Genomic DNA, 18648 nt, shown 5'->3' with positions numbered 1-18648 from the left:
ACATATGCTTTCACTGCGTATAGTAAAATCTCGTTACAAGAGACATGGTTACTAGAGACACTCAGTTATAAGAGACACATGAAAATGGTTTAGTTGGTTTTCCTATATTTGCCATATTAACAACATTGCATACAATGAGACATAGTTACAAGAGACACTCTGTTACTAAGGGCTACTTTTGTAGGTCCCTAAAGTAACTTCTTCACCATTTAAGAGAGACAACACACCTGACCCGTTTTGACTTCGTAGTCAAAACGAGGCACTCCTTGGTTCCCGACATAGCACAACAAAACAGGCCACTGATATGGAACAGAATTTAGCTAAGGAAATCTAAACTGCCGCATATACGAGCTGGTAAGAATTTTTGGTTACGAGAGACCTTGGTTACAAGAGACATCTTTTTCGGGTCCCTTGAGTGCCTTTTGTAACTAGGTTTTACTGTATCCTAGCCTAGCTGCGCTAAGCCACGGCCATTTCTTTTGTATTCTTTTCTGTACCCTCCACTGACAAAAATGGGCTAAATGTTTGTTAAAGCCTCCTCAGTACCTTTAAGCTAGAGAAAAAGGAAGCCCTCGCTCACACTCCAAAAGCAGAATGTTGCCAGGTGTGTTCAATATGCAAATCTATCTGCTGCCCATCATAGCTCTGCAAGAGTGAAAGAATACCTGTGTAACCCTTTTCAATATTCACTGGTACCCTGCCTGCTATAGAAAAGTGGCATAGGTTTTTTTTTTCTTTTTTTATCATCGCTATACTTGCCCACCCGCTTTACTTTCACAGCCTCTAACAACAACTAGCACTACCAATTACGCATAGGTTGAGTGGCACATGGTAACCAGAAGAAAAGAGGAAATGGTATTAAAGCTTATATGTTCCAACTGGCGGCTTTGTGTAACGCCAGACTTTGCTTCTGCTGCCACTGATCGTTGGTTAGCTTCTGACATCGGTTTGAAATGAGTTGCACACAGATTCCCGCCTAAATAGAAAGGTTGAACTTAATGCTGTGATGAAAAATGTTCTAAATGCTGGACGGCAGCCCATAATTGAAATGAGCTGAATGAAGTTCAGATATCTTGCGTTATTTTCATGAACCAAGTTATTAGCAATTCTTGTTTACCATAAGTATTGAGCAATTGTCGTGTTGCCAAGAAAATTTTATTTAAAAAGGTACCCCTTTTCCCTTGCTACTCAATCTGGCCTCGTGACAACAATAATGGAAAAAAGGCCCTATGATTCCCGAATCAACCTGGCTTCAGGTATTTCGAACAAAACAAGCCATATCATCATCACATCATCACAGCCTGTAAACGAAAGCAGCCTTGTATCCATTAGTCAGCGGTGATCTATCAATATGGCCCGACCTGACTTATTATCGAGGTTGCTCTTAAAGACGGGCACTGCAACGCCATGACCTGCACAAGATGGTGAAGGGTGCTCCACACAATATTCGCTCACCGGTAACATTTGTGCTGGTCTTGATGTAGCGAACCTGTGCATTCGGGTTCTCCAGCATCATCTGCGGCTGCGGCTTCAAGACGAGCTCGATCTCGCTGTTGAGAGCAGCGCCGGTATCCTCTGCGTCAGACTGCTCCGTCTCGCCCCCGGCGGACTCCGTGTCGTTGGAACACGTTGCGGCCTGAGGGGCACAACTCTCTCAAGGCTAGCACTTTACGAAGCACTCTGCTAGTAGAGCACAGGAGAATCTTCAATCAAAACACTCCTATAGATCAGTGCAGTTCCTACGTCAGACTAAATAAAAACTGCAGTAATCAGGACTGCACCATAGTCTGGGCACTAAGACGCTGGCTTTCAGGAGGAGAAACACCAAAGGTAATTTGCCTTGCATACCACCCCATAAACAATTTATATTGTTCACACGATGATTACTTATTTCCAATGTTATTTCTATCGTGCGTGCTTCCTTTTGTGCTTGTATAAAGTGTGATGTGATTAAAATCACCATAATGTACCCAAATCCTGGAATAGCCTAGAAAGAAGCTAGCAGTATGTTTGGAAAAAGAAAGAAAGAGAACAGACTGCGATACTACAAACATAATTTTTTCCTTGTTTTTCAGTTCTGTGCCAGGCACTTGTTTCTATCAGATTCTTGCAAGATGGTTCATGATTTGTGGGGTTTAATGTCCCAAAGTGACTCAGGATATGAGAGATGCTGTAGTGGAGGGCTCTGGAAATTTCGACCACCTGGGGTTCTTCAATGCGCATTGACATGACAGAGCACACGGGTGCCTTGCTTTTCCCCTCCTCGAGAGGTGTCCACCGCGGTCGGGAGCCAATCCCGCATCCTCGGGCACACTAGTCGAGCACACTGACCACTGCATTGTGTGCGGCAGTATTTGACTGTAACACAGGCATATGGCAGACATTGACCCCTCGGGTACAAAATGACTCAAAATTGTGAAGGGCGGCCATACAAGAATGCAGAAGAAATGGTCGAGTGCACTTTTGGTGGTGACACGAGCATACGGTCCTCGGCGGGTCGTGAAGCGTACACACAAGCTTCGAGATATCTTCACTACATGCCACACCCTCGGATTGTTGCATTTGTCAAATACACAGTAGGTATGATCACATAATCGCATTCATTCTCATGTGGCCTTCCAATTTGTACATTCGAGAAATTCTTCCTGTGGGATGTCCGCCATACTGTAGTCTGTCATCTGCTGTAATGCCTGCATAAACCTGAACATTTTTCTTATGGAAGTGTGTGTACTGTTATACAATATTAATTTAACAGAATTACAAAATGGTGCTGTCGCGAAAAAGCAGCATACCCCATCTGAATGCAACAGAACGAGTGCTCGAATTAAAGGGACTATTATAAATCCCAGTGTGTTAGCGCATCACATATATGTGCACACAAGATGGCTAGCAGTATAAAAGTTTTCTCTTCGAGTCAAATGAGTGGTGGCTGCATATGCAAGTCGTACTTCCAGAATATTTGTGAGCATCATCCAAACCAAATCTGCTTTTCCACCGTGCAGAAAATACAAAATTCCGGGACTTACACCTCGCTTCACACTGGAAGCTGATGTCTGCAGCCATGCTCGGTAAAAACACTGAACAGCACAGTAACGCACTAGACCCCACGGTCATTCAAGGAAAACAAAATAATAAGGAAAATCTGGCTCCACACTCCAGAGGATAATTGAAGAGGACCACAGGATAACTGATGAGGCCCAATGTGATGTGTACTGGCGGGCATTGCGGGTGTGAATAATGTTCAGTCAAAATTCGCACTTTTGATCTCATTATTATTCAGCCCTTTCAGCACCTAGCACTCTCAGCCAAGGTGCAACATGCCTGACTCAGCATTCAAGAGCACTGGAAGGTTGTCTCTCTTTCCACTTTCCCGCATCAAATGAGCGTCCTGAGTTGGCAGCCCCTCCCACCTTTCTGACATCATGTGGTCTCGGTTAAGTCGCACAAACCATCAAAGGATCATTTCCCGGCCATGCCAGCTACCACCTGCAAGCACCATGCCCATGATTTCTTGCCCACAACACCAGATTTTCTGAGTAACGAAATTTTTAACCAGGCAGCGTTAAAACACAGTTGAACTGGATGAGAAAAGAAAAGCCTGCAACTACTGTCATTGGATGGCTGTAAAAGGCCTCTTTATCCATGCCTTGGTCATATCACTGACACTTGGCCATCGTTCCCAAGGAGTTTGATGGTTGCACTTTCAAGATATGCATATTGAACACATTTAGAAGTACTGAGGAAGATTTACTGTGAGAATATATCACTGGCAACAGACAGTCGGTTGTCCTATTGTAAGAAATATGACAGGTAGCCTATTAAACAAGACTAACCAGTTTCAGAAACAAGAGTTCCAAGGGTTTTTATTTACCACGCTCAACCACTCTGTCGGGGGACACAGACGATGCCAGCAGCCACATTTCTCCTCTAGCCACAAGTTCAACCGGCCTGGTGGAACAACATGACATCTGCTGTGGCTGCACACAACTCCGACACCACAATCACGTGAAGAAGTAGCTGCCACCACTTGTTTTGGGCGGCGAGGATGTAGCAGTGAAGGGCTTGTCGACTTAAGCAGGAAGAAAACGAGACTTCTGTGACATCGCAGAACCCTTAAATGCTCCAATTCGATGATAAGAAAACAAACATTGGGCACTGCTCATAACTGTACCATATGCATAGTCTGGATGAATCTAAAAGTGTTTTCCAGCTTAAGGCCCGGTGACATCGATTGAAAGTCCTTGGTCGACTTTTCTTTATGCGGTTTATAATCGACTTTTACTCCCTGCCTTCTAGACCAGAGAGGACGAAGCTGCTCATCTGTGTTCAAGTTGAACAGGTCTAAAGCGAGTCACCCCTCAATCATTCCTGTAGCCGAGAATCCTTCGCTTTGCGGTCTTTCACAGTGTATATTATTCTTTCCACCTCCCCATTAGTCTGTGGAAAAGAGAGCTGCTGGGGCACAATCTTGTGAAAAGGAAGGCGGACCAGTCTGACCTCACATGTGGTATCCTACGATGAGCAAACACGTTTTCAAGTCCATCACTGACCCCTTCAGCGGTTGTGTTTTTGACAGTCGCAATGTATGCAAACTAGGAATAGTAATCTGCCACCATAAAGAATGGTTGACAGTTCAGCCGAGACAGGTCCGGGCCAAGAACATCCCACGCACAACCACAGAGGTCTGTAGGAGGGGAAGGTTTCACCGGCAACCGGTGACGAGAGAGAAAATCTCGCCTTTATGCCCGGCCACCACACAGATTCATGAGCTAGGGCCTTTGCGAGAATAAGGAGTTTGTGCGTGTCCTTCGTGCGCTATTGACCTCAGTGAGAACAGCATAACGATTCAAGTGCCTTCAAGAAGGTCAGCTCAAAGAAAACGTTCATCCTTCACAGATGCCTACTTTGCTAATGTGAAAGGAAACCTTTGGTTTCTTTGGCCGGCTGTTTTGGAGCTTCAGGCTTTCTGAGATCCTTTATGTGCACAGGTAGTACCAGCCCGGAAGCCACAACTTCTGCAGCAAAAGGTCCCACAAGGTCACAAGACAACGCATCGGCTGTAGCCAAACATGGTTTGAGCAAGTAGGACATCTGGAGCTGACAGGGCGCTGTCTTTAATCCAAGTATTTGCACCGTAGCAGGAAGGAATTAATTTCTGCGGAGAATGTGATACCTCTGATAATTCGTCAAGTCTCTGGATGGTCCACGATGTAGCCGGGCCTTTTTTTCTTCCAGACTACTTTTGTTCTGTGGTAGCCACTGACGTGCATTCATCAGATAATTGTTTGCAACAGGACTGCTCCAAGACCAAAAGGTCTGGCATTCGCTGAAACTGTTGTGGCATATAAGATGGGTGGTACTTGAACCAGCAGTGGTTGGACGTCAGAAGCTGTTCTTGCAGCCAAGTCGAACTACTGTTCTTGTTTAGCAGGGCGCATGTCAGTGCAGTGATTTCCAAGATGTGATTGGAACTTGGCAAGATGATACACCATCCCAGTCTAAGCCTGATTCTTCAATGTCTGTGATGGGTGCCGTTGCGTGGACCCCTTAATGATCGCCTGGATTCAGTTTGATGCTTTGAGCCGAGGTAATGACGCCTACGAATGAGACTTCAGGGACTCACAGATGCACTTATCTTGGTTTAAGATGATGCCGACGATTGCAAGCGGTCAGTACTTGCTCGAGTCTTGTGTCACGTCCCTTCTGGGTTGTCCAAAGACAAGGATACCGTTAATAATATTTACAGTCACCTTATCTTCAAGGGCCCAGGCCATTTGCTTTCGAAAATACTCCAGCGTGGAGGCGATTCCGAATGGCAGTCGGCAGAAACAAAAGTTATTGAAAGGTGTGAAGAAAACTGTCGGTGCTTGTGAGTCTGCTGAGAGTGACACGGTAGTATTACAGCCGCATCCAGCTTCGGAAAAATGGCTACCTCGTCAAGGAGTCCAAGGATTTGCTCAATGGTAGGCAAGGTGTGGCACTTCGTTCAGCCGGTCAGGTCAATGCACAGGCAATACTATTTATGCTTCTTAGGTGCCACCACAAGCCAGCACACTGCAGTTATTGTCAACACAACAAATAATACCATCATTTTTTATTTACAGAGCTCCTGGCGAATGATTTCACACAGCAGAAGAGGAATCTGTCATGGGACATCGAGTGAGAATGGTACGTCTGGCTTTACGCGGATAGTGTACTCATTTCATAGTGTGTCGAGGCCCTGGAACACACTTCAGCATGAAAAGATGGCCCAGTGCATTTGCACCGCCAAGAATTTTGATGGCTTCAAAGGCTTGCGTGGTTGGTAGACTGATTAATAGTGTGGCAGGTGATTCAGTAACAAAGACACCACGAGCTTGCCGTCCTTCACCAATGTATAGTGCCAGCTACAAGCCCTTCAACTGAAGAGGCCGGTCTCTGTGTACTGTTGGGACCTGATCAATCTTGTCGAGTACTGCCGGCGCTTCACGGACTGCAGAAACATCAGCTTCTCGGGTCCCTATTCTACTCAGTTCTGCAATTGACTGTGACATGCAAGAACTTTGCTTTAGCAGGAAGCAGGCCAAACTCGCTGCCGTCCGGCTTCATGCACGGGAGTGAATGAAGCCGGACGGCAGCGAGTTTGGTCTGCTTCGATTTTCTGGAGTGGGAAACTTCAGACCAATGTTCTTTCTTGCCACAATAAATTGCGGAGTCAGCTCGGAGCTTCCCGCATCCATTGGGCACTTTGTTCTTGAATTCACACACTGCCATAAAGGAAGCCTCAAGATTTCGCGGCATCAGAATTGACCCAACACTGTGAAGTAGTTGGCGCGAGTGCTCTTTCCTTCTGCGCGTCCTTGAACCGAGGAGCTTGCATTGGGCACGTTTTTCTAGAATCCACACACTGTCGTAAAGAAAGCCTCAAGATTTTGAGGCATCAGAATAGACCCAACATTGTGAAGTAGTTGGCACGAGTGCTCTTTCCTTCTCCGCATCCTTGAAACGAGGAGCTTGCATCCCAACTTCTTCGAGAAAGCTTCGAGGAAGTGGCACGACTGCTCTGAGAAACGAGTGTCATGCAAAGCTGACAACAAACCTGTCTCGAACCAAGCGTTCTTCCACTGTCGCATCACTACCTTGCAGAGTTTGGCATTACTTGTGTCAACACTCTTGGCAGATATGCAAATGCTTGTAAAAGTGGGATGACTCTAGAGTTAATTAGTAGGATGCACACAGTGCTGCGAGAAGCATTGGACAACTGCATCACAGTAAGCTAACGAGGCTTCGCCAAGTGAAAAAAATTTCCAGAAACAGATCACTATCTGGATCCACACTCATGTTGTAATGAAGCGCGCATACTTGAATGCCTTGAGAAGCTCAGGGTTCATACAGGTGGCAAAGAAAAAAATTCAAGGATATTCAAGGAATTTCAAGCCCCCATAGGAGGATTTTCAAGGCCCCCTTCAAGGGCTTAATTTTTTTTTCCATGTCAAAGATCTTCAAACAGTGCTATCAAAACGTCTGAAATATTTATTCCACAAGGAAAAAAAACATCACTACGAAGATTTGCTTCTATTGCACAGAAAAAAATTAAATATAGCTTCATAAAATATCACAGTGAAAGTTTGGTCATATCCCGCAGAAAAGTAAAGGTACCTTTTCAACGCGCTCCCTTGCGCTACCTTCATTGCGCCAATATGCTTGCCGCTTTTCATGTGACTTTTTAAAGCGGATTCACCCATGGCAGTCACATCCAGTTTTACCGCAAAGCTTGCACTTAGTCAGATGCGGACTCGTTGTATCAGGCGCAATCCATTGCTTGTATTCGTCATGGTGGAACCACGTAGCCTGAAACTTGCTCTTTCCGGGCATTGTGTCACATATGAAAATATCACGTGCGCTGACAGGCAGAAGCCACGCTCATTCCAAAAATGCAAGCACTAGGGCAACGCCAGCGTAGACACGGCCACACGGGTCGGTAAACCTATCTAAAAACGTTGGGCTCGGTGATTGATGGCGATGCGATAGCGATGGGACGACGCAGCCGCGCGCCCACTGCAGTGTTGCCAGCCGCCTAACGAGAATGCGCTAAATAGGCTAAAAATCGATACGTTTCCTTCCCCGCAGTTCATTCAGAACTCAGTCAAGAATAAAAGTTTAGCAACAAAAATGTTTTCATGACGAACAACACCAGTTCAAATTTAGTATTCAATGAATTCAAGGATCTTCAAGGACCCGTCATAAATTCAAGGTTTTTAAGGGCCTTGAAAACAGACTTCCGTAATTCAATGGTATTCAATGTTTTCAAGCACCTGTGCGCACCCTGGTTCAAGCTGTTTGTAGTCCGGAGATAGCAGCATAATCTCCAATGCGAAGTTCCTATGAAATCAATCTTGCAGTATTCGAAAAGATGAAGATGAACTATGCTTTGCCACTAAGCCGATGTGGTGTTTGCTTCCCGGATTTTCATCGTGCTATTGACGTTCTCCAAAGGCTGCTAGCAGACAGAATGCTTCACGTAAGTATCCCCCCTGACATCATGTTGCAATGGGCGTTTCTGAAAAGTCCTGCCATGAAGACACGACGGAGAGCAGACTCAGCAAGACCGGTCCGGTCCAGAGCAGGACTCCCAAGTATTTTACTTACAACAATGAACCACTGCGTTTGAAAGCAGAGTGTCATTAACGAGCTGGCAGGCCAACTACAGATGAGGCACCGAATGACAAGAATTGCTAAAGCCTCAAATCCAAGAGCACTTCCTGCACGCGGTGCATGCTAGTTGGTAGCTCATGCGCTGCTATCACGTGCACAAGCTAGAAGCGGTATATCTGTTTGCGAGATGTTATTCTGTTCACGACATGACATTCCCCAAACGAGCATACTAGCGTGAGAAGGGAACACATACTAGCGTCAGGCACATGGAGGTGCTTGCCCCCTTTTCGATCCCTAGCATGGGGTGGTGTAAGATGTAAAAAAATGCAGTGCCAAACTAAGAGAGATCTAAGCTCTGTGTTAAGGGTGTGATGCATTAGAGGCTTGTGGTGCCCTCTGGGGTGCTTCCACATTGAGAAACAGTAATATCTTGAACTAGAATGGGGAGGTGAGGGGGGTCTGTCTCGATAATTGCGTATCAGGTCTCCAGTTCTGGGGGTCGGTGCATGCCGGTGCCAAGACAATTTCTCCAAGACATTTTTGACTGGTTCTTGAAACTGCCCTCTCAAATCAGGGTGCGGTGTAAGCTTTTCGCCACAAGCCCAGTATGCTATTGAGAAATAAGTGCTCCTCTGTGAGATTTCTTCATGCACATTACACGCCACTGAATTTTTAAAAAAGTGTTTGCTATCCGAAATCTGCTATTGTATTATTTGCAGATTTTTACGGTAACTCGAATGACTGCAGCTAAGATATTGTAACAGTACAGAAGATGAAGTTTAGAACACAAGTGAAGCAAAAAAACGTTGGAAAAAGACTCTCGTGCCGGACGCGCTGCCGTTGACCAGCTGAGCTCCCGGCCCTATCGTCTTGTTGTTCTGCGCTCCGACGTACCCCTGTCGTAACAATATTGTGACATGCTTAGTATGCGCAGGGGGGTTCATTTACAGAGGGATTGATGGAAGTAGGACCGCGACTACAAACGTCCTTCTGACCCTCGTTGTTCTCCTTCCTCTACCGATCGTCCAACCGTTCATCTTCTTCCGCCAATGTGCTATGGTGCGTGACATTTCCCTCATCGCAGACAAAGCCCGTAGGGTGAGATAAATAGATCATTTGGAATAAAACCGCTTGAGGCGGGCGACATGCACCATCTGAGACTGGCGTGATCATCAACCACTTGCAGTTAGGTGTGCTATACCATAGTTCAAGTCTGATGCACTCTAACACTACAAACGGTCCAGTGTAGTGGGAAAGCAGTTTCTGACATAGTCCATGCTTACGTAGAAGTGTCCGCTACCACACAATGTCACCAGAAACACAAAAAGCCTGTTGGTGTCGTGCATCGTAGCGGTTCTGAGAACGCTCTTGCATAGATAAAATTCGAACGCGGGCACGCCTGCGAGCTTCTTCAGCTCTGCAGAATGTGGTAGCAAGAGAAGGTTCTTCATGTATAAAAAATGGCAGTATTGTGTCGAGGCCACAGCGAGGCGAGCGAGCATAGAGAAGGTAAAGGGCCTACAGCCTGTTTTCTCATGTTGCGCTGTGGTTGTATGCATGAGTAATGAATGGTAGAACGCCATCACAGTCCTTATGATCTGCAGCGACGTATATAGCCAACATGGTGGTAAGCGTCCGATTGGTGTGCTCTACCACACCGTTCGTTTGGGGATGATATGATGTGGAGTGGCGAAAACTGCAGGCGCTGAGGCGAAGAAGTTCTTCGACTATGTCCGCTGTGAACTGGCGTCCACGGTCGCTAATGATGACTGCAGGAAGGCCGTGCCGAAGAATGACGAATCGAAGTAAGAAATAAGATACTTCAGATGCAGTAACGGATGGTATCACGGCTGTCTCACAATAGCGGGTTAAATTATCTACACACACAAGAATCCATTGGTTTCCTTTAAAGGACCATGGGAAAGGTCCAAGAAGGTCAATGCCAACTTGCTCAAATCGTCGCAGTTTTCCCGGTGGACTTGAAGTCTGCAGCTTAAAACGCTGTCATTGCACACAGCTGGCTACGTATCGCTGGGTCGATGAACGCATCTTCGGCCAGTACAACCGCTGCTGTGTGCGGTGTAGTGTTCGGGAATTTCCTAAGTGACCAGACGTAGTGTCATCATGCATCATTTCTAAAACTGTGATGCATACGCTTTCCAGAACGATGAGAAGCATGCGTGCTCCCACAGAGGCGAAGTTATTTGTATAAAGTACTCCTCTGCGAATCGTAAATGTGTTCTTCATAGGATTGTTGGCAGAATCAAACAGAGAGGCTAATGTTCGGTTTTTGTGTTGCTCGGTTCTGAAAACTCGGAGATCGGGGAAGGTTTGCGAAAGTGGAGCCAAATATTCATCGAAGTTCTCTGCTTTGTCATCAGTCGTTTGAATTGGCAAACGCGAAAAACAATCCGCATCTGAGTGTTTATGGCCGCTTTTATGCACCACAGTAAAATTAAACTCTTGTAGGCGTAAAGACCATCGAGCGAGCCGCCCACATGGGTCACGAAGACTAACGAGCCAGCAAAATGAATGATGGTCGATCACGACGGTGAAAGCATTCCCTTACAGATAGTAGGAGCGGCAGCGCTGTATAGCGAAAACAACGGCTCAATAACCGTGCAATTTCTTTCGCTCTTACTCAACGAGCGGCTGGCATATGCTATGACGTGCTGATAACGGCCATGGCGTTGTATAAGTACAGCGCCGATACCGATACCACTTGCGTCAGTGTGTACCGCTAATTGGAGCTGATGGGCTGAAGTGGCATGGACGGGGCCCGAGGTCAAAAGAAATTTGAGATGACGGAAAGCTGCGTCACATTCACTGGTCCAATTGAATGGTGCATCTTTATGCAACAGACATGTCAGTGGGTAAGCGATATCTGCAAAGCTTGGTATAAAGCGTCGAAAGTACGAGCATAGACCTAAAAAGCTCTGCAGCTCTTTTACAGATTGGGGCACTTTAAAACTTTTTACAGCTTCAATTTTCTTTGGATCGGGTCGAACACCGTCTTTGTCAACTAAGTGACCAAGAACAATTGTTTTACGATCCCCAAAATGAGACGTCTTTGAATTCAGTATAAGTCCAGCTTGTTCCATGCAATCAAGCACGATATCCAGACGATTGTTGTGCTCACGAAATGTTCTGCCAAAAATTACGTCGTCCAAATAGAATTAACAAATTTGCCACTTTAGTTCACGCAGGATTGTATCCATGAACCGCTCGAATGTGGCAGGCGCATTACATAATCCAAAAGGCATAACATTGAATTCATAGAAACCATCTGGTGTTACGAATGCCGTTGTTTCTTTATCTGCAGTGTGCATGGAAATTTGCCATTAGCCTGATCTCAAGTCAATAGAAGAAAAGTATGAGGCTGAGTGCAGACAGTCTATTGCGTCATCAATACGTGGAGGTGGGTAGACATCTTTCTTCGTTACTGTATTTAAGCAATGGTAGTCAACACAAAACCTCCATGTTCCATCTTTCTTCCTAACAAGGATAACTGGAGCTGCCCAATGACAAGAAGATTCTAGAATAATTCCGTGCTTTAGCATCTCTTGAACTTGATCATCGATTACCTTACGTTCAGCTGCTGAGACTCGACATGGCTTCTGGCGTATAAGAGGTGCGGACCCGGTGTTGATCGTGTGATGAATACGACTGGTAGGCAGTGGTGTTGAGTCGTCCTTGGCAAAGTTGACCACTGTCACGTGCTTCAGAAACTATTCCTTCAGAATGAGACGATCAGATGTTGAGACTTGTTAATCATTGTCTGAACTTTGGTCTCCAAAACTGGTTGCACATGCTGCTCTGTGACAGAGCTGTTTAACGCCCCGACGGAACCTGGGACGCCTTCCTCGAAACGGGCCAGTTTTAGGCCTCGAGGCAACACAGCTGGCTCTTCAGAGTGGTTGACTGTCCACAGCTCAGTGCGGCCTCTAGTCACGGGAACGACGTGAGGCACGAGGATATTCTTCTTAGAGCAGGTGAGTGTTGGTTCTACTACAGCTTCAAACGATTCACGTTGATTGCGGATAGAGAAAACCCGCATGAATGATACTGATAAAGCTGGTACAATTGTGTCTTCTTCCACCGCAACTGCTCCAAATCCAGGTGTCGAATCATCCACAAGAGCCGAAAGTAGTGAAGAATTCAAATTAATATCTCCCCTACGACAGTCTCAAGTTGTGCCTCTTGCAGAAAATCAATCCCCAGAATCACATCATGCGTTGACCGAGACAGCACTGCGAATTCTGTTCTAAACATTAGACCGCCAATGGCAATATCTGAAGTACTCACAACTACTGGAACCAAAGGTTCACCACCGACACCATGGAATAATGCTGCACAGTCCCCACTAAACGTTACTTTCCTACCTAAACGGTTCTTAAAACTAAAACTCCTAACAAATACTGTAGCTCCAGTGTCCATAAGAGCCATTGTTCTCAGGCCATAAATAAACACTTCCAATTTGTTATTTAGCATAAACACGGGTAGAGGTATGGAAGTTATTGACTCGCCGGTGGCCTCACCTCCATCGGCCGCGCCTCCTAGTTTCCCGGAGGCGGAGCGGAAAAACGACGTCACGGGGAAGGTGACCGCCGCTGGCGCTGGAATGGCGGCTTCACACTGCGATCAGATGCAGGTGATGAACGCCGCAAATGTGTTGAATGATATGCGTCCCGAGAGGACATAGTTGGAGATCGCTGCTGTTCGGTAACTGTTCGCCGGGGGTCGGTAGTCTTAAGCAGGGAAGCGGCGGCGGCAATATCTAGCGATGTGCCCTGCAATGTCACACCTGTAACACACAGGTTGAGGGCACCAACAATCAGCATAGGAGTCTTGACTAACAAAGTCATGACGTTGTTTGTATCCAGGCTCTCGCTGCTGACGAACCACATCTATAGGGTAGGCAGACCTCCTTCCTGTCGGCGGATGGACATAACTTTGGACAGAGTTGTTACGATCGTCCATATCCGAAGCGCCTCTAGGTTGTACCTACGGAGTGGAAAGGGCGGCGACATCTGCCTGCGGTGCACTACTGTGCCGCAGATATTCTTCATGGCAGATGGTGTCCCTGGACCTGGACAGTTCCTCAAGCTCAATTTCCCGCATCATATCAGCCATTGGAAGTGGAGAACATTCTTCAACACTGGCTACAGTCTTCCGAATTCAGGCGTGATTCGATCAAACTTGATAGCTTGAAATGCTCTGCAGTGTTTTATAACATCGGCGGTGGTGTTCAGGATCTCTTTGCTAATCAGGAAATTGTAAACATCTTCCACTATTCCTTTTAAGATGTGGCCGACTTTATCTTCTTCGTGCATGCTGGAATTCACAAGCTTGCATAACTTTAAAATAGCCAAGATGTAAGCAGTGCAAGTTTCTCCAGGTACTTGCGCCCGGTGAAGCAATGTCTGTTCTGCGCGCTTGTTCTTGGCAGGTTCGTCCCCAAAATTATTCTTTATCTCACTTGTAAAGGCAGCCCATGTATTTAGTGAATCTTCATGATTGTCGAACCAGTCGAAGGGAGTTGCAGCAAGGATGAACACCACATTAGCCAGTTTAGTAGCCGCGTTCCAGTGATTGTATTTGCTCACCCTTTCAAAGTGTTTGCGCCACTCGCCAATGTCTTCCTCAGGTTTTCCAAAAAAAGTCCGGGGCTCTCGATACTGTGTCCACTTATTCGCCGTCGTGGTCACTATTGCTCGCTATTGCCGTCTTCACTCATGTTCAATGGCACCGGTGGCAAGCAAGCGAATCTACGGCTCCTTCAATGGATGGAAGGCTCAGTGGTCAATACACCAAGTACCTCTCACCATAACTGTTACTTGCTTAGTACGCACAGGGGGTTTATTTACAGAGGGATTGATGGAAGTAGAACCGCGACTACAAACGCTGACCCTCGTTCTTCTTCCTGTACCGATCGTCCGACCGTTCATCATGTTACGCCGATGTGCTATGGTGCGTGATAATATAAATGGGACCCTTTGAAAAAACAATTTATAGGAAAAAGGTTTCTGAATAGTATCCCACGACCGCTGAATTGAAACACCATTTCGTAAAGAAACAATGGTCTAGGGCTTTTGCATTGCTTTTATGCACGTGGCAACATTTACGACCGACGGAAAGAATAGTTCACTATCCCTTAGAAGAATGGAGTGCTATTGTTACATGTATCATGATGAGTGACGCATGAGCGCCACTAACCCGAGCGTTTCATTTACTAGAGTCACGTCCCCCTACAGTCAAACCACCCCGCCGAGGTGGCGCAGTGGTTACGAAGCTCGACTACTGTTCCCAAGGACGCGGGATCGATTACCGGCCTCGGCGGCCGCTTTTCGACGGCGGCGAAAAGCAAGGCGCCCGTGTGCAGTGCGATGTCAGTGCACGTTAAAGAACCCCAGGTGGTTGAAATTTCCAGAGTCCTCCACTACGACGTCTCTCATAGTCTGAGTTGCTTTGGGACGTTAAACCAAACCCCACAAACCAAACCAAACAAATCGACAGTAAAACCCACTTATAACAATATTGAAGTGCCACAGAAATATTGTTTTAACCGATAATTGTTATAACTTGGTTAGGCCTCAAAAAGAAAAAACATAAACTACACACTTAATGAGGATGAGGTAACTTACACTTTCTATTTTTAACAGGAAGAAACTCGTAATCCGTAAGCATTGTCTGTTTCACAGCAATCTGGCCGACATGTTTCTGCAGGACATCCAACTGCTGAACATTGTGCAGTGGAAGTCCCGCAGGGAGTCGATCATTCTCAAAGCCTCCTGGTGAGACGCAACCTGCACAGGTTACGGTTCATCGTCGCCATCGCTACTGTCACCATCCTCCGCGCAGGTGACAGCTGAGACGATAGCCTCGCCTGTCAGCTCTTCGTCTGTCAAGATGTGTTGTCGGCATGTAAACATTCCTAAAGTACCAACGCGTCTCCATCACTACTGCTCACTGTCGATCAAAGTTCGGTCATCGCTGTGGCATCCGGCATCCCCAGCGAAGCCCGCCTTCCTGAAGCAGTTCATGATAGTGGAGGAGCTCACTTCTGCCAACTCTCTAAAAACGAACTGCACTGCCATCAGGAGCAAGAGCTACGCGTCTGGCGCTAGTCGGCGTTCTCGAACAATCGTTCATTGCTTGCTGTTCACGAGAAATCCAGGGTTAGCAAGATCTTGTCAACAATGGTGGCACACTAGGAGAACCACGCTATAAAGACACACGAAAGCTGCTGCAAGCCTGCCACAAACGCGCAATCGCAAAGCGGGGGCCTGGACAAAGAAAATAGGGGAAGACAGTGCAGCGCACCACGGTCAGTGAACCCTTAGATTGACTGCTCCATCGTGCTTAGGCAGAGAGGACACGAGTTGCCTAGGCCACCATGGGCGGTCTTGAAGGCGAGTGCTCAAAGCTTCCCCTCAGAACGGCTGTGCCTAGCAGCGCCTTATGCCTCCCCTCCTCCACCGCGTGAGGAAGCGCTCCGTCTTCCACTGCATCTCCGCGGCATGCAAGCTTCTCTCGGCATGCCCGACCAATGCAATGGCTCGACGTGCTTCGCCCCCATTTCTTTTCTTCTTTTTATTATCGCTGCATTTGCATTATCGGCATCTCCACGTATGCGCGCGCTTTTTTAAAAAACGGTATTGTTATAAGTGGGTTTGACTGCACACAAACAGCATTTCATTCTGTCTGAACTTAGCCAGAACAACCTACACCCAGGACCTGTGAAGCTAAATCAAGAGAAAGGGTAATTTAACATTCAGTATGCTTACATAACAGTGGTGTGGTAAATAAACGGGGCTGCCCACACTTTGCAATAATATTTCTCCCCCGATAAAAATCCAGCCACACTGTTTTTTTTTCATAGCAAATATTTTCTGTGTCATTTATGCCTTCTATCAAGCTTTCCAGTAATTTCTGTTCGGCGCTCAACTTGAGATTTAGTTATAGTGCCGCACTTTGGATTTAGGGTGATGAGCCTTGTGGAAACTGTCATTCAGCTATGATCATGCACGTGGGCAAATGCTTGTCAACCCCACACAAAAATGTTCAGAAATGCTGTATGCACACAGATTCTGATCATGACGACGAGTACTTGCTCAGGTGCTTGTCATATTGTGGCCTCTTTCTTCATTGCAATTTCGCAAACTTGTGAATAATACACTTTTGCAACTAGCAGTGTCTTTGGGAAAGCTCTAGTAATTGGGGAAAGTATGTATCACTGCTTTATTAATGTAAGCATAAGTTACTACTCGAAAAAAAGAGAATTTAGTGACTATCAAGGAGGCGTAATTGGTTGCGCTCGAATAAAGTGAACCCGTGACGATTGCTAGCGTAATTTTCAGCAGCACGACTCCAACACTGTTCACCCGCCAGCCATGCCAACTTTTAACTGGCGCTTCCTTTAGCTTTCCGCACTGATGGGAGTTGGCCTTAAGCATCCCAAGGCACTTTGCTCCAGCATAAAATGACAAAAGTTTAGTGCTGCAAAGAGCCAACTTGTTTAAAACCATTCTTTTTTTTTAAGTTTGATTCTTCTGTACCACCCGCATCTTCAAGCTGTGCCAGTGGATTTATGAGGCTGAACTTTGCAATCAATTCAATGCGCTTGTACTTGAACTGTCACTGCCGACCGCCCCCGGGGAAATCATTGCACCCTGGTACGAGTATCACAGAAAGCCTCCAATGACTGCTCATAGATGGTGCCAGTAGCCCCCTTAGCACCCAAGCAGTGTGCTATTGACAGAAACAGCACCCTGTACCTGCTGTGTCGTGGGCCTCTTGGGTGGCTGCGAGGGGCCGACACTGCTCGTACTGCTCTGCGTGGTGGCGTCACTGCAGCTTCCGGGAGTGGGTGTCTGCTGCAGATGCGCTTGCTGTTGCTGATGCTGCTGTTGCTGCGGTTGTTGTTTCTTCGGCTGCCGCTGCACTATACTACTGGCTGTCGGTGCAGCCGCTGCCGAGGTAGGCATGGTTGGTGTGGCGGCAGTCGCCACCTGGGGGCCACTGTTGGCAGCGCCGCTGCCCGAGGATGATACAGGTAAACAAGCGGTGGAAGTCGCCACAGCGGCTGGGGTAGCGGGCCCACTGCTGCCGTTGTTCTCGTGAGTTCCATGCTTGCGCACGCGCTGGTTACGGTTCAGGACCTGCGCACGTGGGTGCGAGCAACACAATGATATTAATTGTGCATTGAAGCACGAAGGAAGCAAACAGTCACTGTTCTATATACAGGGTGCTGCATGTATTTCTAGCAGATTTTTTTCTTTTTAAAAGGAGGGGAACCTTAGCTGGGTGAAAGCAGCAAGTTACAGGTTTTTATCGCGTGGTCCTCCTCTCAGTACTTTATATTCTGCCTAATTAGCCAAGAATAATTATGGAAATTCTAAATATTTATTAAAAGGCCATGTAAGATACCTTAGATCGCAGAGTGGGTTAAGGAACAACAAATTCAATTTTGTTTACCAACGCACCATTTCCTGCATAGTCTCTCTTCCAACATTTAAAGAAAGCTTGTGAAATATGAAAAAAAAAATACTGACATCATACGCCACTATATTGCAGCTGCAGATCACGAAGCGCACTTTCCTTGTTTTGGCAGAATGTGCTAACTTACTTTCAGGGCAATACTGACAGCAGCAGTGTTTTCCGACAAGGCGACAACAGCACGGTAGAGCACCGCACTATGGCAGCACCTCCTCGACCACCGTAAACACCGCCGCTGTGGCCCCTCCTCCCCCACACCGTACGCGAACGACATGGCGGATCGTGAGCGCTGATGTCCAAAATAAAGCGTGCTAACATTTGTTGGCGTCAGGAATACTGAGCCAAATATCAAATAGGAAGCCCTCGTGAGGATCGCCGAACAGAAGCAACTTGCTGGTCAGAGCGATAGCCGTGATACAGGCAAGTTTCTGCCAAGCCAGCTGCCGCTGGTGCATTTCGGCTCATCCGATCTGCTCGTACTAGCTCTGCGATTAACGCATCGCCAGAGTTATTCCT

At 46.7% G+C, this 18648-nt stretch overlaps 1 protein-coding gene across 3 annotated transcripts in view; it reads right to left on the bottom strand.

Annotated features, from left to right (window-relative positions):
- The window catches only part of LOC146183755 (E3 ubiquitin-protein ligase RING2-like), an 80516-nt gene that overhangs the window by 2137 nt on the left and 59731 nt on the right, over positions 1–18648 (bottom strand). The window contains exons 5-6 of one of the 3 annotated variants that reach the window (XM_084608756.1): positions 17412–17546; positions 1456–1636 (exon numbers count right to left, since the gene is read on the bottom strand). In XM_084608756.1, coding sequence (XP_084464882.1) covers positions 1456–1636; positions 17412–17546 — 316 coding nt within the window. Of the gene's footprint in view, positions 1–1455; positions 1637–17411; positions 17562–18648 lie in introns of all 3 variants that reach the window. The other 2 variants (XM_084608755.1, XM_084608757.1) reach the window with 2 other exon arrangements.

This window comes from Amblyomma maculatum, chromosome 7, assembly GCF_055883805.1.
Source record: "Amblyomma maculatum isolate TAMU_Amacu chromosome 7, ASM5588380v1, whole genome shotgun sequence".
Classification (NCBI taxonomy): Eukaryota; Metazoa; Arthropoda; class Arachnida; order Ixodida; family Ixodidae; genus Amblyomma; species Amblyomma maculatum.
This window is presented reverse-complemented; position numbering and strand designations above follow the sequence as displayed.